The sequence below is a fragment of the Mauremys mutica genome, chromosome 17, assembly GCF_020497125.1.
Source record: "Mauremys mutica isolate MM-2020 ecotype Southern chromosome 17, ASM2049712v1, whole genome shotgun sequence".
Lineage (NCBI taxonomy): Eukaryota > Metazoa > Chordata > Testudines > Geoemydidae > Mauremys > Mauremys mutica.
The window spans coordinates 8575459-8597684 of NC_059088.1; the positions used below are offsets into that span (position 1 = coordinate 8575459).

Sequence of the window (22226 nt, forward strand, 5' to 3'; positions counted from 1 at the left end):
GGGTCGGGGAGCCGGAGCCGGGGTCAGGGAGCCGGGGTCGGGGAGCCGGAGCCGGGGTCGGGCCGGGGAGCCGGAGCCGGGGTCAGATCGGGGAGCTCGGGTCGGGGAGTCGGGATCGGGTCGGGGAGCCGGGGTCGGGGAGCTGGAGCCGGGGTCAGGGAGTCGGGATCGGGTCGGGGAGCCGGGGTCGGGGAGCTGGAGCCGGGGTCAGGCCGGGGAGCCGGAGCCGGGGTCAGGGAGCCGGGGTCAGGGAGCCGGAGCCAGGGTCGGGGAGCTGGGGTCAGGCCGGGGTCAGGGAGCCGGGGTCAGGGAGCCGGAGCCGGGGTCGGGCCGGGGAGCCGGGGTCAGGGAGCCGGGGTCGGGGAGCCGGGGTCAGGCCGGGGAGCCGGAGCCGGGGTCAGGCCGGGGAGCCGGAGCCGGGGTCAGGGAGCCGGAGCCGGGGTCAGGGAGCCGGGGCCGGGGAGCCGGAGCCGGGGTCAGGCCGGGGAGCCGGGGTCGGGGAGTCGGGATCAGGCCGGGGAGCCGGGGCCGGGGCCGGGGCCAGGGAGCTGGAGCCGGGGTCGGGCCAGGGAGCCGGAGCCGGGGTCGGGGAGCCGGAGCCGGGGTCGGGGAGCCGGGATCAGGCCGGGGAGCCGGAGCCGGGGTCGGGGAGCCGGAGCCGGGGTCGGGGAGCCGGAGCCGGGGTCAGGGAGCCGGAGCCGGGGTCAGGGAGCCGGGGTCGGGCCGGGGAGCCGGAGCCGGGGTCAGGGAGCCGGGGTCAGGGAGCCGGAGCCGGAGCCGGGGTCAGGGAGCCGGAGCCGGGGTCAGGGAGCCGGAGCCGGGGTCAGGCCGGGGAGCCGGAGCCGGGGACAGGGTGCCGGAGCCGGGGTCAGGGAGCCGGGGCCGGGGAGCCGGAGCCGGGGTCGGGGAGTCGGGATCAGGCCGGGGAGCCGGGGCCGGGGTCAGGGAGCCGGAGCCGGGGTCGGGCCAGGGAGCCGGGGTCGGGGAGCCGGAGCCGGGGTCGGGGAGTCGGGATCAGGCCGGGGAGCCGGGGTCAGGCCGGGGAGCCGGAGCCGGGGTCGGGGTCGGGGAGCCGGGGTCGGGGAGCCGGAGCCGGGGTCAGGGAGCCGGGGTCGGGCCGGGGAGCCGGAGCCGGGGTCAGGGAGCCGGGGTCGGGCCGGGGAGCCGGAGCCGGGGTCAGGGAGCCGGGGTCGGGCCGGGGAGCCGGGGTCGGGGAGCCAGGGTCAGGGAGCCGGAGCCGGGGTCAGGGAGCCGGGGTCAGGGAGCCGGGGCCAGGGAGCCGGAGCCGGGGCCAGGGAGCCGGAGCCGGGGTCAGGGAGCCGGGGTCGGGCTGGGGAGCCGGAGCCGGGGTCGGGGAGCCGGGGTCGGGCCGGGGAGCCGGAGCCGGGGTCAGGGAGCCGGGGTCAGGGAGCCGGGGCCGGGGTCAGGGAGCCGGGGTCGGGGAGCCGGAGCCGGGGTCGGGGAGCCGGAGCCGGGGTCAGGCCGGGGAGCCGGGGTCGGGGAGTCGGGATCAGGCCGGGGAGCCGGGGCCGGGGTCAGGGAGCCGGAGCCGGGGTCGGGGAGCCGGGGTCGGGGAGCCGGAGCCGGGCAGCCCATGCTCTGGGCCTCGGGTTGTTTTCCTACGTGATTAACGGGGACTCGGACTAGAAAGAGCGGGAGGAAAATGGCGCGTCTGTGCCCCCCCCCCCATCCCGCTGGCTGCAGTTTTCCAGCCTTTGTTCTCCCGGCCCAGCGCTGGGCACCAGACGCGTCTCCCGGCAGGGCCCAGCCCCCGGCCGTGGGCACCGGCTCCAGCTTCTGCCCGGCCAGCTGGGCCCAGCTTCCCCAGCCCGCGGTGGCGTTTCGGTGCCTCTGGCCTGGCCCGGCCCTGCCCCCTGCAGCCACCGGCCCAGCGCTGGGGGGCCCGGCTGGTATCCCTCCCCCCGCCCCATTGCAGCTGTGGGGCGGCTCCAGGATGGGGGGGGGCTAGCGATTAGGGGGATCATCTTTGCCTGCTTCCCATCCCCTGGCGGGGCCTGGGGGGACGTGGGACCCAGGTGTCCGGGTCCGGCTCCCCCAAGACATTCCGTCACCTCCCTCCCCCGGACGGTGTCAGCTGGAGCTGGGAGCCCCAGCGGGGCTGTGGGGGGGGGGAGGGGCTCTGATCCCTGCCCCCCCCCCTGCCCTTGTGTGGGGGAAACTGATTATGTGAAGCCATAAATTGCTGGCGAGGGGACGGGAATTTCCAAGGCTCCGGTTTCGCTTTGGAAGGGGAAACCAGGGGGGGGGGCGGGGAAGCTGCTCCGGGGTCAGCGCTGCAGCGTGGGGGGCTGGGCTCAGAGGAGACCCCCCCCCCCTTGGGAGGTTTGCAAGATCCCAGGGGGGGGGGATCCTGGTGGCCCAGAAGGGCGTTTGAAAGACGCAGCCGCCCCCAGCGGCAGGTGGAGATGCGAGGGGGGGTGGCCTGCGACACAGCGATGGGGGGGGGCGGGGGGGGACGTATCTTGCTGAGCCGGCGTCGGTTTGGGGTGAGCGACGGGGGGTGGCGCCCAGCACAGGCGCTGGGCCGGGTTTGGGGGGAGCGAGGGGGGGTGGCGCCCAGCACCCAGCACAGGCGCTGGGCCGGGTTTGGGGTGAGCCAGGGGGGGTGGCCCCCGGCACAGGCGCTGGGCCGGGTTTGGGGTGAGCGAGGGGGGGTGGCCCCCGGCACAGGCGCTGGGCCGGGTTTGGGGTGAGCCAGGGGGGGTGGCCCCTGGCACAGGCGCTGGGCCGGGTTTGGGGTGAGCGAGGGGGGGTGGCCCCCAGCACAGGCGCTGGGCCGGGTTTGGGGTGAGCGAGGGGGGGTGGCCCCCGGCACAGGCGCTGGGCCGGGTTTGGGGTGAGCGAGGGGGGGTGGCCCCTGGCACAGGCGCTGGGCCCGGGTTGGGGTGAGCGAGGGGGGGTGGCCCCCGGCACAGGCGCTGGGCCGGGTTTGGGGTGAGCGCGGGGGGGTGGCCCCTGGCACAGGCGCTGGGCCGGGTTGGGGTGCGCGAGGGGGGGGGGCGCCCAGCACCCAGCACAGGCGCTGGGCCGGGTTTGGGGTGAGCGAGGGGGGGTGGCACCAGGCACAGGCGCTGGTCCGGGTTTGGGTGTGCGAGGGGGGTGGCCCCCGGCACAGGCGCTGGGCCGGGTTTGGGGTGAGCCAGGGGGGTGGCCCCTGGCACAGGCGCTGGGCCGGGTTTGGGGTGAGCCGGGGGGGTGGCCCCAGGCACAGGCGCTGGGCGGGGTTTGGGGTGAGGGAGGGGGGGTGGCCCCTGGCACAGGCGCTGGGCTGGGTTTGGGGTGAGTGAGGGGGGGTGGCCCCTGGCACAGGCGCTGGGCTGGGTTTGGGGTGAGTGAGGGGGGGTGGCCCCCGGCACAGGCGCTGGGCTGGGGTTGGGGTGAGCCGGGGGGGTGGCCCCTGGCACAGGCGCTGGGCTGGGTTTGGGGTGAGTGAGGGGGGGTGGCCCCCAGCACAGGCGCTGGGCTGGGTTTGGGGTGAGCCAGGGGGGGTGGCCCCCGGCACAGGCGCTGGGCCGGGTTTGGGGTGAGCGAGGGGGGGTGGCCCCCGGCACAGGTGCTGGGCCAGGGTTGGGGTGCTGGGATTCCCCGCTTGGATCCCACAAGGCGTCAGGGGCCGGTGGGGGGGTGTCTCTGAAGGGTGGGGGTCCCAGCAGCCAGTCTTGATGCTGACCCCTGGGACCAGCTGTGGGCCCCCTGGGTGTCGTCCTCCCCCCTTTGTGTCCCAGCCCCCGTGCCGGCGATCAGCCCCCATGGGGCGGCTCCTGGCAGGGGGCGCTGTGGGGAGTGGGGGTGGGGGGGGGTCCCAGCACCGGGTGTTTTGAGGGATGGGGCGGGGCGCTGGCTGTGTGTGTGGGTGCTGTGGCAGGTGGGGGTTACGGCTACAGGGGGGGCTGGGGGGGGACTGGCTCTGGGGGGCTCCCAGCAGGGGGTGCTGTGGGGGGGTGAGGTGGGTTTGCTGTGGGGAGTGGGGCGCTGGTTCTGGGGGGGAGGGGGGCGTGGGGCTCGCTGGCAGCTCCTGGCGCGTGGGGCCAGCTCGTCCCAATTATCTCCCGTGCCAGCCCCACACCTGTGCCACCCCCGGCGCCGGCTCCCGCCCGGCAGCCTCTCCCCGCCGGTGCATGGCGATGGAGGCGTTCCTGGGAACCAGGCCTGAAGAGACGCTCGCTCGGCCTGTCAGCGCCCGGGGGGCCAGATACAACCAGCTCCTAACACGTCTGCCACCTTCGGGGGGCTGGGACGCGGCCCCTCTGGGGGGGGGCTGGTTATAGGGGGACCCCTGGCCTGGCGCAGGACGCGGCCCCTCGGGGGTGGGGGCTGGTTATAGGGGGACCCCTGGCCTGGCGCAGGACGCGGCCCCTCGGGGGTGGGGGCTGGTTATAGGGGGACCCCTGGCCTGGCGCAGGACGCGGCCCCGCTGGGGTGGGGGCTGGTTATAGGGGGACCCCTGGCCTGGCGCAGGACGCGGCCCCGCTGGGGCGGGGGCTGGTTATAGGGGGACCCCTCGCCTGGCGCAGGACGCGGCCCCGCTGGGGTGGGGGCTGGTTATAGGGGGACCCCTGGCCTGGCGCAGGACGCGGCCCCGCTGGGGCGGGGGCTGGTTATAGGGGGACCCCTGGCCTGGCGCAGGATGCGGCCCTGCTGGGGTGGGTTGGGGTTGGTTATAGGGGGACCCCTCGCCTGGCGCAGGACGCGGCCCCTCGGGGGTGGGGGTGGGGGCTGGTCCGAAGGGAATATTGTGTCTGTGTGAAACCACCTAACCCCTGGGATGACACTGAGCTGGCTGCTTACAGCAGGTGGAGCTGGGAGTCCGGACTCCTGGGTTCTCTCCTGGGGGTCCCCTGGACCGGTCTGTGCCTCAGTTTCCCCCCAGTGGCGTGTCCCGGGGGCTGTGCCAGGAGGAGCCGGCCCGTGCAGGCCGCGGGGCTGACAGGCGGCTCTGTGCCCCGCACACCGGGCCCTTATCCCTGCCAGGCAGCGGAGAAAAGGCCATTGTCACCCCACGGCGCCAGCTCCCCCGGGCACTAGCCCCTCCCCCAGGCCCGGCCCATCCCCTCGCTATGGCAACCGGCCCCCCACTAGCCCAACCCTTCGTTCCCTGAACTCTCAACCCCCCCCACTCTAACCATGAGCCCCCCACTCCCCTCCCAGAGCCAGGCAGAGAACCCAGGAGACCCGGCTCCCAGCCCCACCCCCCCTCTAACCACCAGACCCTGCTCCTCTCCCAGAGCCAGGCAGAGAACCCAGGAGTCCTGGCTCCCAGCCCCACCCACCCCTCTAACCACCAGACCCTGCTCCCCTCCCAGAGCCAGGCAGAGAACCCAGGAGACCCGGCTCCCAGCCCCACCCCCCGTCTAACCACCAGACCCTGCCTCTCCTCCCAGAGCCAGGCAGAGAACCCAGGAGACCCGGCTCCCAGCCCCACCCCCCCTCTAACCACCAGACCCTGCTCTCCTCCCAGAGCCAGGCAGAGAACCCAGGAGTCCTGGCTCCCAGCCGCACCCACCCCTCTAACCACCAGACCCTGCTCCCCTCCCAGAGCCAGGCAGAGAACCCAGGAGACCCGGCTCCCAGCCCCACCCCCCCTCTAACCACCAGACCCTGCTCTCCTCCCAGAGCCAGGCAGAGAACCCAGGAGACCCGGCTCCCAGCCCCACCCCCCCTCTAACCACCAGACCCTGCTCTCCTCCCAGAGCCAGGCAGAGAACCCAGGAGTCCTGGCTCCCAGCCTCACCCACCCCTCTAACCACCAGACCCTGCTCCCCTCCCAGAGCCAGGCAGAGAACCCAGGAGACCCGGCTCCCAGCCCCACCCCCCCTCTAACCACCAGACCCTGCTCTCCTCCCAGAGCCAGGCAGAGAACCCAGGAGTCCTGGCTCCCAGCCTCACCCACCCCTCTAACCACCAGACCCTGCTCCCCTCCCAGAGCCAGGCAGAGAACCCAGGAGTCCTGGCTCCCAGCCCCCCTGCTCTAACCACTAGCTCCCACTCCGCTCCCAGATCCGGGGGGAGAACCCAGGAGTCCTGGCTCCCAGCCCCCCTGCTCTAACCACCAGCTCCCACTCCCCTCCCAGAGCCTGGGGGAGAACCCAGGAGTCCTGGCTCTCAGCCCCACCCTGGTCTGACCCACTAGGCCACACTCCCCTCCCAGAGCTAGCCGGGGGCTGTGGGTCTGGACTGAGGGGCACCGGCAGAGGTGGGGTGGGGTGGGGGGATTTTACGTGGCTGTGTGTGCCGGGGGGCAGCCTGAGCTGGAGTTAGGGACCCAGGTGTCCTGGGGACGGAGGGATCTGATGGGGAGCGCAGCAGCCTGAGCCAGTCCGAGGGACCCAGGCGTCCGGAGTGGGGGTGGGGTGCTGGGAGCTCGCTGGCAGGGGAACAAAAGCCCCTTGTCCGTTCCCAGCTTGGCGGCACCGTGGGCAGTGGCGGGCGCTCCTGGCTTGGCAGGAATCTGTGGGTCAGGGCCGCACCCATGGGGGGCAGCGTCCGCCCTGCTGTCCCCCCAGGAATCTGCCCCGGAGGGGGGGCTGATACCCCTGGGCCCCAGGCCTCTATATGGGCCCATGGGGGGTGGCTGGTCACTGTCTCCCCTCCCCCCAGGGGTTGCTGGGGCACCAGGGCTGGATGGAATCCAGCAGCCTGGACCTGCTGCCAGAGCCGGACTGGCCCTGGCGGGGGGGCTGGGATCCCGGACGCCTGGGTTCTCACCCCAGCTCTGGGAGAGGAGTGGGGGGGTTAGAGCAGGGGGGGCTGGGAGCCAGGACGCCTGGGTTCTCTCCCCGGCTTTGGGAGAGGAGTGGGGGGGTTAGAGCAGGGGGGGCTGGGAGCCCGGACGCCTGGGTTCTCTCCCTGGCTCTGGGAGGGGAGTGGGGGCTGGTGGGTTAGAGCAGGGGGGGCTGGGAGCCCGGACGCCTGGGTTCTCTCCCCGGCTCTGGGAGGGGAGTGGGGGGGGTTAAAGCGGGGGGGGCTGGGAGCCAGGACTCCTGGGTTCTATTCCTGCTATTGCCTCACTCCATGATCTTAGCGCCATGTGCCTCAGTTTCCCCACCCAGGGGGCAGTGCTGGGCAGTGGCTGGAGGTGAATGGGGGGCCGCTCTTCAGGGGGTTACACTGGCCGCGGGAGGGTTTGCCCCCCTGGGTCACCAGGGCCGAACTGCGCCTCTCCCACCCAGCAGTTCCTCTCCCTCCTTGTGTGGAAGGGGGTCGAGCTGGCAGAAAAATGGGCCCCATTGTTGGCACTGGCTGAGGGGGCACGGCCCAAAATATGCCAGGAATGCAGTGCTGCATCCCCGGGGGGGCTGGGCCAGCAGCGCGGAGTTAACCTGGGGCAGAGGGAGCCCGGGGCTGGGCTAGCAGGGGCTGCGAGTCGGGAGTGAGGGGCTCCGGCTGAGCTCGGAGGTGGGGGCCTGCGGGTTGGGAATGAGGGGCACCGGCGGAGCTCGGGGGGAGCCCAGGGCTGGGCTGGGAGGGGCTGTGGGTTGGGAGTGAGGGGCACTGGCAGAGCTGGGGGGGGGCTGCGGGTTGGCAGTGAGGGGCACCGGCGGACCTGGAGGGGCTGCGGGTCGGGAGTGAGGGGCACCGGCAGAGCTGGGGGGGCTGCGGGTCGGGAGTGAGGGGCACTGGCGGAGCTGGGGGGGCTGCGGGTCGGGAGTGAGGGGCGCCGGCAGAGCTGGGGGGGCTGCGGGTCGGGAGTGAGGGGCACCGGCGGAGTAGGGGGGGCTGCGGGTCGGGAGTGAGGGGCACCGGCGGAGTAGGGGGGGCTGCGGGTTGGGAGTGAGGGGCACCGGTGGAGTAGGGGGGGCTGCGGGTCGGGAGTGAGTGGCACCGGCGGAGCTGGCGCGGGGGGGGAACCGGTGACCTTGGTGGCACGAGTGACCTTGACAGTCACAGCTGGCTGCGCCACGGTCGCCGTGGAGACCCTGCCGGAGGTGGGAGGGGGGCTGGGGGCTGGGGAAGGAGCTGACACAGCAATAAACCGCCCCCCTCCACACACCAGGGAGTCCTACAGTCTTGGTGCTTAGCAACGGGCGATGGGGGTGTTGCTACGGCAACCCTGGCTGGCATGGCTGGGATGGTGAGGAGACAGCTGCATGGGGGGGCCCAGCTGTGCTGGTCCGGTCCCGCCCAGCGGAGGGTGCGGGGGGGAGGGGCTGGCTGGGGGATCCCGCCGTGGGGAGAACTATGGCCCCGGGGTGCCCTGCTCTGACCCACCAGCCCCCACTCCCCTCCCAGCCTCAGGGAGAGAACCCAGGAGTCCTGGCTCCCAGCCCCCCCTGCTCTAACCACCAGCCCCCACTCCCCTCCCAGACCTTGGTGGTTCCCCGCTCTCTGTGTCCCTCTGGTCAGAGCCCAGGCCCAGGCGGGCGCGGTGAGGGGCACCCCCAGGGGTGGGGGGGGCAGACGCTCGTTGGGGGGCTGAGACCCCAGGCTCCCTGCGTTGTGTCGCCTCCTTTCCTCCGGGTCCAGCCCTTCCGCCCCCCTCCCCCCCCCAGGTGGTGGTTTCCATTTGCCGGCTGGTTGCCTGGGGGCTCTGCCCCCCCCCTCGGTGACTCCCCTCGGCCACAGCCCCCCCACCCCTCCCCTCCCCTCGCTTCCAGCCGCTGCCCCTCGGCTCCGGCCCCAGCCCGCGGGACCCCCGGCCGGAGCGGAGGAATGAGCGAGCAGCGGGAGCGAGGAACTGGCCACGATTTCTCCGTTCAGCCCTTTCTGCCCCCCTGCCCCCCATTTCCCCCCCCCCGCCCTGCCCCCATTTCCCCCCTGCCCACCCCCTACCTGCCATTCCCCCTTCTCCCCCTCCTCCTCCGCGGCCTGCGCCCCCTTTCTCTGCTCTGGTGCCTTCGCCGGCCTGCAGCCCCCCGGGGAGCCAGCCCCTGTGCCAGGCCCCTCTGATTACCCCCACCCCACTGCCCTCGGGGAGCCAGCCCCATCCCAACCCCCCTCCAATTACCCCCACCCCACTTCTCCCGGGAGCCAGCCCCATCCCAACTCCCCTCCGATTACCCCCCCCCCACTGCCCCCGTTGAGCCAGCCCCATCCCAACCCCCCTCCTATTACCCCCACCCCACTGCCCCCCATGAGCCAGCCCCATCCCAACCCCCCTCCGATTACCCCCCATCCCACTGCCCCCTGGGGAGCCAGCCCCTGTGCCAGGCCCCCTCAGTTGCCCCCACCCCGGGTACCCCAAAGCCAGAGATGAGGCCGAGCTTGGCCTCCGTCACCCCCATCCTGTCAGGGGCCGAGGGGCATTAACCTGTGGGGGGAGGGGCCATGTGGGTCCCAGGCCCCAGTTCTCTGCCCCCCCATCTCCAGCCCCCCCCATCTCCAGCCCTCAGCCAAATATTTAAGGACTCGGATATGCAAATCGCGGTGGCCGGCTGCCATGGCAACGCCTGATTAGCTGGAGCTGAATGGCGCCGTGGGGGGTGGGGATGAGGCGGGTGATGCCGCCCAGCGCCCCCTGGAGGGCGTGAAGGGAACTGCCCCAGGGAGCCCGCCGCCCCCTCTGGACAGGGCTGGGGGTTACCCACAATCCTTCACTGCTGGGGGGATGGGCCCGGGGGTGAGGTTATTTGGGGGGTTCTCTCCCATCCCCCCCCTGCCATCGCCACCCCTCCCCGGCCTTTCACCCCCTGCTCTGCCCATCCCCCCCATCCCCCACTGACTGCACCAGCTGATCAGAGCCGTTCCCATGACAACCCATTAAGATGTCAAAGGAGGAGGAGACAAAACATCCAGGGACTTAAAGGGGCAGCATGACCTGCGGCCCCCCCCACTCAACCGGCGCCCGCCACTCCCGACCCGCAGCCCCCCCAACACAACCGGCGCCCCTCACTCCCGACCCGCAGCCCCCCCAACACAACTCCCCAGCCCCCCCAACACACCCGGCGCCCCCACTCCCGACCCGCAGCCCCCCCCACTCAACCGGCGCCCCCCACTCCCGACCCGCAGCCCCCCCAACACAACCGGCGCCCCCCCCTCCAGACCCGCAGCCCCCGCTACAGTACCGGCGCCCCCCGCTCTCGACCTGCAGCCCCCCCTACACTAGCGGCGCCCCGCTCTCCCGACCCGCAGCCCCCCCAACACAACCGGCGCCCCCCACTCCCGCCCCGCAGCCCCCCCAACACAACCGGCGCCCCCCACTCCCGCCCCGCAGCCCTCCCAACACAACCGGCGCCCCCCACTCCCGACCCGCAGCCCCCCCCACTCCCCACCCGCAGCCCCCCCACTCAACCGGTGCCCCCCACTCCCGACCCGCAGCCCCCCAACTCAACTGGCGCCCCCCACTCCCGACTCCAGGACCCCCCGGCCTCCTGACTCCCTCATTGGCCTGCCTGCCCTATCAATCAGGCTGACCTGGAGTGCTGGCCTCTCCCCATTGGCCCTGGCGCCTGTCAGTCTGGGTCCCATCAGCCCGTCCCCTTTCTGTTGGTACCGGGAGCCAGCAACCAAACCCCACGGAGTGTCCCTGAGGGGCCAACGGTCCCCAGGGCGACTGGTTTTCATCCGTGTTGTACAGCTAAATTCCAATGACTGGAAGTTAGCTAATGTAACGCCAATATTTAAAAAGGGCTCTAGGGGTGATCCCGGCAATTACAGACCAGTAAGTCTAACATCGGTACCGGGCAAATTAGTTGAAACAATAGTAAAGAATAAAATTGTCAGACACATAGAAAAACATAAACTCTTGAGCAATAGTCAACATGGTTTCTGTAAAGGGAAATCATTTTACTAATCTATTAGAGTTCTTTGAAGGGGTCAACAAACATGTGGACAAGGGGGATCCGGTGGACATAGTGTACTTAGATTTCCAGAAAGCCTTTGACAAGGTCCCTCACCAAAGGCTCTTACGTAAATTAAGCTGTCATGGGATAAAAGGGAAGGTCCTTTCATGGACTGAGAACTGGTTAAAGGACAGGGATCAAAGGGTAGGAATTAATGGTAAATTCTCAGAATGGAGAGGGGTAACTAGTGGTGTTCCCCAAGGGTCAGTCCTTGGACCAATCCTATTCAACTTGTTCATAAATGATCTGGAGAAAGGGGTAAACAATGAGGTGGCAAAGTTTGCAGATGTTACTAAACTACTCAAGATAGTTAAGACCAAAGCAGATTATGAAGAACTTCAAAAAGATCTCACAAAACTAAGTGATTGGGCAACAAAATGGCAAATGAAATTTAATGTGGATAAATGTAAAGTAATGCACATTGGAAAAAATAACCCCAACTATACATACAACATGATGGGGGCTAATTTAGCTACAACGAGTCAGGAAAAAGATCTTGGAGTCATCGTGGATAGTTCTCTGAAGATGTCCACGCAGTGTGCAGAGGCGGTCAAAAAAGCAAACAGGATGTTAGGAATCATTAAAAAGGGGATAGAGAATAAGACTGAGAATATATTATTGCCCTTATATAAATCCATGGTACGCCCACATCTCGACTACTGTGTACAGATGTGGTCTCCTCACCTCAAAAAAGATATTCTAGCACTAGAAAAGGTTTAGAAAAGGGCAACTAAAATGATTAGGGGGTTAGAGAGGGTCCCATACGAGGAAAGATTAAAGAGGCTAGGACTCTTCAGCTTGGAAAAGAGGAGACTAAGGGGGGATATGATAGAGGTATATAAAATCATGAGTGATGTTGAGAAAGTGGATAAGGAAAAGTTATTTACTTATTCCCATAATACAAGAACTAGGGGTCACCAAATGAAATTAATAGGCAGCAGGTTTAAAACAAATAAAAGGAAGTTCTTCTTCACGCAGCACACAGTCAACTTGTTGAACTCCTTACCTGAGGAGGTTGTGAAGGCTAGGACTATAACAGTGTTTAAAAGGGGACTGGATAAATTCATGGTGGCTAAGTCCATAAATGGCTATTAGCCAGGATGGGTAAGGAATGGTGTCCCTAGCCTCTGTTCGTCAGAGGATGGAGATGGATGGCAGGAGAGAGATCACTTGATCATTGCCTGTTAGGTTCACTCCCTCTGGGGCACCTGGCATTGGCCACTGTCGGTAGACAGATACTGGGCCGGATGGACCTTTGGTCTGACCCGGTACGGCCTTTCTTATGTTCTTATGTAGGAGAGGGCGGCCATGTTTGTCCGCGTTGCCAAGGGGCGGCCATGTTTGTCCGCATTGCCAAGGGGCAGCCAGGTTTGTCCGCGTTGCCAAGGGGCGGCCATGTTTGTCCGCGTTGCCAAGGGGCGGCCATGTTTGTCCGCGTTGCCAAGGGGCGGCCATGTTTGTTGCTAGGTGATGACGTGATTTACACAGCACAGCACGCAGCCACGGGTGGGAGTGAAGCAGGAAGTGACGCGAGCCGTGGCTTCCTGGCTACGCACGGGGGGGAGCGGTTAAGCCAGGGGTCGGCCCCTTTCCCAAGCGCTGGGCCGAGCCTGCACTGAGTCCCCCTGATTTAAGGTGCCACGGCCGGTCCGACCCGTGAGCGGCTTTGGAAGGGCTCTTTCTATACGTCTGTAATACAGAACTAAACTCGTGGTGTCTGCAAAGTACATAAGGTTTTTCAGATGTTTAAGAAGCTTCATTTAAAACTAAATTAAGCTGCAGAGCCCCCGGCCCGGAGGCCAGGACCCGGCAGTGCGAGTGCCGCTGAAAACCAGCTCGCGCGCCGCCCTCGGCACCTGTGCCGTGGGGTGCCAACTCCTGGGTTAAGCCAAAGACAGGAAGTGGCCTCACGGCAGAGGTCAAAGGTCACGTGACAGTCACCGTCGGCCTGTTTGGTGGGATGGGAAAGCGGCGGAAATAGCATGAACTGGCCCTGGCCGCTTATGGGCCAATGGGGACCAAGGATGTTTTAGCCCCACCTTATCTGCATAGGACACGCCCCTGTTCCAACAAGCCACGCCCCCTACTTCCATGCCACATGTGACAAGTCACTACCAAATCTCGGGGGGTGGAGATCTGGTGGGTCTGGGTCTGGGGGGGGCTCTGAGGGAGATCGTCTCCCTGGGGGTTGGGGTCGTTGCAAACCAGGAGGTGCCACCCCCCCCCCAGCCAGCCCCAGGCTTGGTTCCCCCGACGCTGCCGGCAGCGTGTCCTTCCCGGGCCGTTCACCAGCTACGGTTGGCGCGGCGCCGGCTCCAGGGGCGGCTCAGTTGTGCAGAGGGCCCGTGTCCATCTGTTCCTCTCCACACACCCCGTACGGTCATCGCCGCGTCGGGCCAGACACCGGGCGGGACCGGGGCACCCTGGACCAGCCGGGCAGGGGTTTGGCCGGGGTCTCACAGAGCCTGCACCGGGCTGAACGACCCGGGAGTGGGAGGGTTTCTGCTAACGCCGACCTGCGCTCTGCCTGGCTTGTCCTGCCGTGATCCCCGGCCTTGGCAGACCAGTCAGCCGCCCGCTCAGCCAGATGTGCCCTGGGGTTGTGTTGCTTTCTCAGAACCCTCTCCAGGTCTGTCTGGCTCCTCCCTAAAGTGCGACCCCCCCAAACCGGACCCAGGAGTCTCAGCCTGGCTCTGGCGGCTTGGCACCGTGGGCTCCCGGTCAATCATCTCCGTTTCCCTGACCCCACGTGTCCTCAGGGAGTTGCTTTGAGCCCAATTCTCCAATGCGTCGAGGTCGTTGTGACGCTGGGAGGTTTGATGAGCGCCCTCGGTGCTGCAGGGGTCCGTGGGGGGGTCCGTGTGGCAGCTTGACCCCCCCCCGGTCCCTCCCAGACCCCAGCTCTCCCCCCCCCCGCCCGGGCGCAGGAGGTGCAGACGGAGAACATGACAGTGGTGGAGGGTGGCGTGGCCGAGATCAACTGCCGGCTGCACCGATACGACGGCTCCATCGTAGTGATCCAGAACCCGGCCCGGCAGACGCTCTTCTTCAACGGCACGCGGGGTGAGGGGCCGCCGGGCGGGGGGGTCTGTGCACGCGGGGTGAGGGGCTGCCAGGCGGGGGGGTCTGTGCACGCGGGGTGAGGGGCCGCCGGGCAGGGGGGTCTGTGCACGCGGCGTGCGGGGCCGCCGGGCGGGGGGTTCTGTGCACGCGGGGTGAGGGGCCGCCGGGCGGGGGTGGTCTGTGCACGCGGGGTGAGGGGCCGCCGGGCGGGGGGGTCTGTGCACGCGGGGTGAGGGGCCGCCGGGCGGGGGGGTCTGTGCACGCGGGGTGAGGGGCCGCTGGGCGGGGGATAAGTGCACGCGGGGTGAGGGGCCGCCGGGCGGGGGGGGTGGGCACGCGGGGTGAAGGGCCGCCGGGCGGGGGGTCTGTGCACGCGGGGTGGGGGGCCGCCGGGCGGGGGGGCTGTGCACACGGGGTGAGGGGCCACCGGGCGGGGGGGGTGGGCACACGGGGTGAGGGGCCGCCGGGCGCGGGGGTCTGTGCACGGGGGGTGAGGGGCCGCCGGGGGGGGGGGGGTGGGCACGCGGGGTGAGGGGCCGCCGGGCGGGGGGTCTGTGCACGCGGGGTGAGGGGCCGCCGGGCGGGGGGGGTCTGTGCACGCGGGGTGAGGGGCTGCCGGGTGGGGGGGGTCTGTGCACGTGGGGTGAGGGGCCGCCGGGCGGGGGTGCAGCCGCTGAGCCCGTCCCTGTCTCCCCAGCGCTGAAGGACGAGCGGTTCCAGCTGGTGGAGTTCACCCAGAGGCAGGTGCGAATCCTGCTCTCCGACGTCCGGCTGGAGGACGAGGGCGGCTACTTCTGCCAGCTCTACACCGACGACACGCACCACCAGATCGCCTCGCTCACCGTGCTGGGTGCGCGGGGTCCCCGGGGGCTGGGGCGGGAGGGGATGTGGCTGGGGGATCCTGGGAAGGGACGAGGGGATGGCTGTCTCAGGGGATTCTGGGAAGGGACGGGGGGGATTCTGGGAAGAGATGTGGGGTGGCTGCCCCAGGGGATTCTGGGAAGGGATGAGGGGTTGGCTGTCGCGGGGGATTCTGGGAAGGGACAAGGGGATGGCTGCCCCAGGGGATTCTGGGAAGGGATGAGGGGTTGGCTGTCGCGGGGGATTCTGGGACGGGACAAGGGGCCAGCCCCAGTGACCCCCCTGCCCTGGTCCCCCCCCCCGTGTCTCTGCAGTGGCCCCCGAGAACCCGACGGTGGAGGTGAAGGAGCAGGCGGTGGAGGGCGGGGAGGTTGAGCTGACGTGCGTCGTGCCCCGGTCGCGCCCCGCGGCCACCCTGCGCTGGTACCGGGACCGGCGGGAGCTGCGAGGTGAGGTGGGGTAAGGGGCCTACTCCCCCTAGGGGGCATGGGCTGGCTGGAGGGTTGGGGAATGGGGCAGGGGGCCTGTCCCCCCTGGGGGGCGGGGAATGGGTCAGGGGGCCTGTCCCCCCTGGGGGGCGGGGAGGTGGTTGACTCAGGGGGCGGGGAATGGGGCAGGGGGCCTGTCCCCCCTGGGGGGCGGGGAGGTGGTTGACTCAGGGGGGTGGGGAATGGGGCAGGGGGCCTGTCCCCCCTGGGGGGCAGGGAGGTGGTTGACTCAGGGGGGCGGGGAATGGGGCAGGGGGCCTGTCCCCTCTGGGGGGTGGGGAGGCGGTTGACTCAGGGGGGCGGGGAATGGGGCAGGGGGCCTGTCCCCCCTGGGGGGCGGGGAGGTGGTTGACTCAGGGGGGTGGGGAATGGGGCAGGGGGCCTGTCCCCTCTGGGGGGCGGGGAGGTGGTTGACTCGGGGGCGGGGAATGGGGCAGGGGGCCTGTCCCCCCTGGGGGGCAGGGAGGTGGTTGACTCAGGGGGTTGGGGAATGGGGCAGGGGGCCTGTCCCCCCTGGGGTCGGGGCTGGGGCAGGGCGGGGGGCCGGCGGGGGTCACCGCGGGTCGCTCACCCCCGGGCGTGCCGTGGCAGGGCTCAGCAGCCGGGAGCAGCTGGGGAAGGTTTTCCGGGTCAGCACATCGGTGCGGCTGCGGGTCGAGCGCCGGGACCACGGCACCATCGTGACGTGCGAGGCCACGCACCCCGCCCTGCGCGGGCAGCGGAAGCAGACGCAGTACGTGCTAGACGTGCAGTGTAAGTGCGGGGGGCCGGGCGGGGGGCAGGGAGCAGATGGGGGTGGGGGTGAGGGGAACGGGGGGTTGGGGCAGGGTGGGGTGAGGGGGGACAGGGAGGGCTGGGGGGCAGGGTTTAGGGCTGGGGGGCAGGAAGTGGCTGTGGATGGGGCTGCCCGGGGGGGGGTGTGTTCCTCATGTCTCAGTCGCGTGTGGGGCTGGGCTGGGCTGTGGCAGTGGGTTGGGGGCGGCGTGTGGCCGTGGGCTGCTTTGGGTTGTGAGTGTGCAGGGGGCCGGGATGGGGGGTGGTTGTGGGTGCACGGGGGGGCTGGAGGGCATGTCCTGCTGGGGCGAGGGGGGGCTGGGGCTGAGTTGCGAGAGGCTGGGGGTTGTGTTGTGTTGTGCTGTGTGTGTTGGGTGCTGCAGGGGGCAGGGGGTTGTGTGTGGGGGTCATAGGCTGTCATGTTGCTGAGGGAGTGCGGGGGCTGTTGGCGGAGGTGGTGAGTTGTCGTGTTGTGCTGTTGTGCTGGGGGGGCGCACTGGGCGTGTGCTGGGGTGAGCTGTGCTGTTTTGGGGGGAGCATCGTGTTGCAGTGGTGTTGGGTTGTTGTGATGCTGGGGGTCACGGGGTTGCGGTGTTGATGGGTTACTGGCGGGGGTATGGGGGTGTGGTGTTAGGTTGTGTTGTTGGATTGCTGTGGGGACATAGGGGGCATCGTGTTGGGTTGTGGTGTTGGGTTCTCAGGTTGTGGTGGTGTCGGGTTGCTGGGGGGACATGGCGGCATTGTGTTGCTGGGTTGTGGTGTTGTCGTGCTGGGGGGGCGCACTGGGTGTGTGGTGGGGTTGTCTGGCCGGGGAGAGCTGGGCTGTTTTTAGCGTGTGCGGGGGGTTGGGTTGTCGTGTTGTGGGGTTGCTGGGTTGTCGGGTTGCGCGGCCGCTGGGCTCTGTGTGCAGCCGCCTGGTCTTGTCCCCGCAGACTCGCCCACGGCGCGGATCCAGCCCAGCCAGGCCGTGCTGCGGGAGGGTGACACCCTGCTCCTCACCTGCGTCGTCAACGGCAACCCGCTGTGAGTGGGGGCCATGGGCCGTGTGCTGGGGCACTGCTGGGGGGAAGCTCGCAGCGCCAGGGTCACGGCCAAGAGCACTGCTGGGGGGAAGCTCGCAGCGCCAGGGTCCCTGGCTGGGGCACTGCTGGGGGGAAGCTCGCAGCGCCAGGGTCCCTGGCTGGAGACACTGCTGGGGGGAAGCTCGCAGCGCCAGGGTCCCTGGCTGGGGCACTGCTGGGGGGAAGCTCGCAGCGCCAGGGTCCCTGGCTGGGGCACTGCTGGGGGGAAGCTCGCAGCGCCAGGGTCCCTGGCTGGGGCACTGCTGGGGGGAAGCTCGCAGCGCCAGGGTCCCTGGCTGGGGCACTGCTGGGGGGAAGCTCGCAGCGCCAAGGTCACGGCCTGGGTCCCAGCCGAAGCCCAGGGCAGCAGGGCTCAGGCTTCCTGGCTGACTGAGAGCCCCGGGGAATCGCAGGGGGGGGGTGCGGGGCCCGGACCCCCCCACACTCCGTGACACCCCCGTATTTCACACAGCGTCACACCAGGCCTCCAGCTCCCAGCGCCGGATGTGCCCAGAGGCTGGGACATGGGGGGCTGCGTGTCTCAGTGCCGGGGGGTGGGGGTGTCACCCTGGGAGCCGTGCTGCTGCCCATCCCCCTGGTGTTGGGCCGGCCCTGCCCGCTGGTGCCAGGGGACGGACCCCAGGGCCGTGGGCCGGGCAGGGCCTGGCCCCGCTCACCCCCTCCCCGGTGTGTGTCCCCGCAGCCCCACGGAGATCACGTGGAGCCGGGCGAACGACTCGCTGCCCGAGCGGGCGCAGATGGAGGGCGCGGAGCTGACGCTGCCGGCGCTGAGCCCGGGCGACAACGGCACCTACGCCTGCCACGCGGCCAACAAACACGGGCGCGCCTCCGACCAGTATGTGCTGGTGGTGTACGGTAAGGAGCCCCGGCGCCCCTCCCGCCTGACCCCCGGCGCCCCTCCCTCCCGACCCACGGCCCCCCTCCCGCCTGTCCCGCGGCCCCCTGCCCCCCTCACGCTCGACCCACGGCCCCCTGCCCCTCAGTGCCCCTCACTCCCGACCCGCAGCCCCCGGCGCCCCTCGCTCCCGACCCACGGCCCCCTGCCCCCCGGTGCCCCTCCCTCCCTCCCCGCAGCCCCCTGCCCCCCGGTGCCCCTCCCTCCCGACCCGCAGCCCACTGCCCCCCGGCGCCCCTCCCTCCGACCCATGGCCCCCGGCGCCCCTCCCGCCTGACCCACGGCCCCCGGCGCCCCTCCCTCCCGACCCACGGCCCCCGGCGCCCCTCCCGCCTGACCCACGGCCCCCGGCGCCCCTCCCTCCCGACCCGTGGCCCCGTGCACCCCTCCCTCCCGACCCACGGCCCCCGGCGCCCCTTCCGCCTGTCCCGCGGCCCCCTGCCCCCCGGCGCCCCTTCCTCCCTCCCGACCCGCGGCCCCCTGCCCCCCGGCGCCCCTCCCTCCCTTCCTCCCGAACCGCAGCCCCGTGGCCCCCGGCTCCCCTCCCTCCCGACCCACGGCCCCCGGCGCCCCTTCTGCCTGTCCCGCGGCCCCTTGCCCCCCGGCTCCCCTTCCTCCCTCCTGACCCACAGCCCCCTGCCCCCCGGCGCCCCTCCCTCCCGACCCACAGCCCCCTGCCCCCCGGCGCCCCTCCCTCCCTCCCGACCCGCGGCCCCCTGCCCCCCGGCGCCCCTCCCTCCCTCCCTCCCGACCCGCAGCCCCCGGCGCCCCTCCCTCCCGACTCGCAGCCCCCTGTCCCCCCCAGCACCCCTCACTCCCGCCCCCGGCGCCCCTCACTCCTGACCCGCAGCCCCCTGTCCCCCCCAGCACCCCTCACTCCCACCCCCTGGCGCCCCTCACTCCTGATCCGCAGCCCCCTGTCTCCCGGGGACCCTCACTGCCGACCCGCAGCCCCCTGGGGGCGGGGCAGCTGGGAGCTCCAGCCCACGTGGCCACTCGGTGTCCACCCGGGCCCGGCCCCCCCTGACCCCTCCTTCCTGCCCCCAGACCCCGGGGCCATTGTGGAGGCCCAGACCTCGGTGCCCTACGCCATCGTGGGCGGCATCCTCGCCCTGCTGGTCTTCAGCGTCATCTGCGTCCTGATCGGCATGGTGTGGTGCTCCATCCGGCAGAAAGGTGCGTGGGGGGGCACAGGGGGGGATGGGGTGTGGTGCTCCATCCGGCAGAAAGGTGCATGGGGGGGCACAGGGGGGGATGGGGTGTGGTGCTCCATCCGGCAGAAAGGTGCATGGGGGGGCACAGGGGGGGATGGGGTGTGGTGCTCCATCCGGCAGAAAGGTGCATGGGGGGGCACAGGGGGGGATGGGGTGTGGTGCTCCATCCGGCAGAAAGGTGCATGGGGGGGCACAGGGGGGGATGGGGTGTGGTGCTCCATCCGGCAGAAAGGTGCGTGGGGGGGGCACGGGGGGGGTTGGGGTGTGGTGTGGGGCAGTGGGGAGCAGGGGACAGGGCGGGAGGGGCTGGGGGAGGATGAAGGGGGATGGGACAGAAGCGGGGAGGGGAGGGGAGGGGACAGGGCAGTGTGGGGTTGGGGACAGAGCCAGAGGAGGGGCAGGACAGTGGGGGGGAGGGGCAGTGGGAGAGGGGCCAGGGCTGGAGGGGGCGGGGCCACAGGGGGCGGGGCCGCAGGGGAAGGGAGGGTCCAGGGCCACAGGAGGCGGGGCAGCAGGGGGAGGAAGGGAGGGGCCAGGGCCGCAGGGGCGGGGCAGCAGGGGAGGGAGGGGCCAGAGCCGCAGGGGCCACAGGGGGCGGGGCCGCAGGGGGAGGGAGGGGCCAGGGCCACAGGGGCCACAGGGGGCGGGGCCACAGGGGGCGGGGCAGCAGGGGGCGGAGGGGCGGGGCACCAGGGGGAGGGAGGGGCCAGGGCTGCAGGGGGCGGAGGGGGCAGGGCAGCAGGGGGAGGGAGGGGCCAGGGCCGCAGGGGGCGGGGCTGCAGGGGCCAGAGGGGGCGGGGCAGCAGGGGGCGGGGGGGCAGCAGGGGGCGGGGGGCAGGGGCCAGAGGGGGCGGGGCAGCAGGGGCCAGAGGGGGCGGGGCAGCAGGGTTCGGGGCAGCCCCTCACCTCCCCCCCCTCCGCCCCCCAGGCTCGTACCTGACGCACGAGGCCAGCGGGCTGGACGAGCACGGCGAGGCGCGGGAGGCGTTTCTCAACGGCGGGGACGGCCACAAGCGCAAGGAGGAATTCTTCATCTGAGCCGGGGGCGGAGCCGGGGGCGGAGCCAGGGGAGAGTTTGGACCAGCCCATCGAGCAGCGGCCGAACCACAGGATTGGGGGGGGGGGGGGTTGGTTTAATTTTTGAAACCAAGGCCTATGTGCCAGCAGCCTGGGGTTCAAGCCCCGCCCCTGGGCTGAGGCCCCGCCTCCTACAAGAAGCCCCACCCCTGTGTAGTAAGACCACGCCCTTGGGCTGAGGCCCCGCCCACCCGTGAAAGTCCCCCCTCCAGGGTCCCCAGGTGGTGCCCTTTGCCCAGGCAGAGGAGGGGGTCGGGGGGGTGAAGCAGGGGATTCAGGCCTCACCCACCATACAATTGGGGGGACCACGCCCCTCTGATGGGGGTGGGGCCCCAGGGAGGTGGGGTGGAGACCGTGGGGTGCTTTTGTAAACAGCTTAACTGGGCCGTGACTGGATGGGGGATGGGCCTGCTGGGGCCCGGACTCCTGGGTTCTCTCCCCGGCTCCGGGAGGGTGATGGGAGTTAATGGGGTGGAGGGTGGTGGCGGGGAGCCAGGACTCCTGGGTTCCATCCAGGGCTCCCGAATTCCTGCTGTGGGCCTTAAAAGCAGGTTGGACTCTTTAAAGCCATGATTGTTGGGGGGGGGGGGGATCTGTGTCCATCAGTGTCTGTCCGTCCTCGTCATGTGACGTCCTCACCAAGCACAAGAGCCTGAGACGGGGCGGGGGGGGGGCGGAGGAGCTGGGGGGGCCGGGGCATCTTCCCCCACCCCCCAGAACTCCCCTGCCTGGGGGCACCCGCGGGCCCAGAGGGCTGAATGGGGCAAATCCAGATTTCACCCTCCTGCCCCCTCAATGCACCAGCCCCTCAGATTCCCCCAGCACTGGGGGTGCTGTGGGGGTGGGGCTCGCTCGCCCCCCGTAGTCAGTGCCACCCCCCAACCCTGGGCATTAGAGAAGCCAGACCCTGAACTCCCTCCCCCCCCCCCGTTAAACTGGGAAAGAGCTTCCCCATCACGGCCTGCTGGAGAGCGGGGACCCCCTCCCCCTCCCTGCACCCCATAACCCGCCCCAGAGGGGCCGTGTCCTGCGCCGGGCAAGGGGTCCCCCCCATAACCCGCCGCACCCCAGATGGGCCGTGTCCTGCACCAGGCAAGGGGTCCCCCCATAACCCGCCCCACCCCAGAGGGGCCGCATCTCCAGTGTGGGCATCTCCTCCCTGATCCCCTCTGACCCCCCCAGTTCCTTGACTGCCCCCCCGGCCCGCCCTTTGTCCAGAAGAACCCCCCCCCCCCGTGGGTCCCAGCCCGTCTCTGGCTCGAGGTTATTTTCTAGCGTGTGTGTCGGGGGAGGGGACAGGGGGAACGAATGGGAGATATAATAATTAATATATAACCGGGGTGCGGGGAGGGGGCTCTGTGGGGGGGCCAGGCCCCCCCCACCCCGAGACTGTTCCCCTGCCCCCGCCGCAGCCTGAACGTTAATATATATGTAAATATCTGTCGCCTTTTAACCGCCTTTGATACTTCAATAAACTCCCCGATTAATTCTTTTAACCCGAGTGGGGGCAGAGACCTGGTTTGTGGGGCCGTCCCGGGGGGGGGGGCGTCTCCCCCCTTCAGAAAGTGTCACTCAGGGGCCTAAAAATCACAGCTTGGGCTTGAGACACGAGGGACGCAGGTTGAGTGAGATCCCGAGGGGGCTGAAGAAAAATCACACCCCCCCCAATCACAGGGACCCCCCCCCACCAGACTCGCCGCTGAGAACAGGAGCAGCGGGACCCACCCCCCAGCAACCTCCCCACGGCTGGGACAGAGGGCAGGGCCCCAGAGAGCGGGCGGGGGGGCGCTGAGAGCCAGGACTCCTGGGTTCTCTCCCCGGCTCTGGGAGGGAAGGGGGGGGTTGGGGGGCGCTGAGAGCCAGGACTCCTGGGTTCTCTCCCCGGCTCTGGGAGGGAAGTGGGGGGTTGGGGGGGGCTGGGAGCCAGGACTCCTGGGTTCTCTCCCTGGCTCTGGGAGGGAAGTGGGGGGTTG

General features: G+C 70.1%; 1 protein-coding gene across 1 annotated transcript in view; it reads left to right on the forward strand.

Moving 5' to 3' along the window:
* The window catches only part of LOC123351900 (cell adhesion molecule 4-like), a 35908-nt gene extending 14907 nt beyond the window's left edge, over window positions 1–21001 (forward strand). The window contains exons 2-10 of the mRNA XM_044991583.1: window positions 10276–10618; window positions 13727–13862; window positions 14560–14712; window positions 15038–15172; window positions 15803–15964; window positions 16918–17008; window positions 17750–17922; window positions 19010–19138; window positions 20105–21001. Coding sequence (XP_044847518.1) covers window positions 10276–10618; window positions 13727–13862; window positions 14560–14712; window positions 15038–15172; window positions 15803–15964; window positions 16918–17008; window positions 17750–17922; window positions 19010–19138; window positions 20105–20214 — 1432 coding nt within the window. The 3' untranslated portion in view covers window positions 20215–21001. The remainder of the gene's footprint in view (window positions 1–10275; window positions 10619–13726; window positions 13863–14559; window positions 14713–15037; window positions 15173–15802; window positions 15965–16917; window positions 17009–17749; window positions 17923–19009; window positions 19139–20104) is intronic.
* Window positions 21002–22226: the final 1225 nt, after the last annotated feature.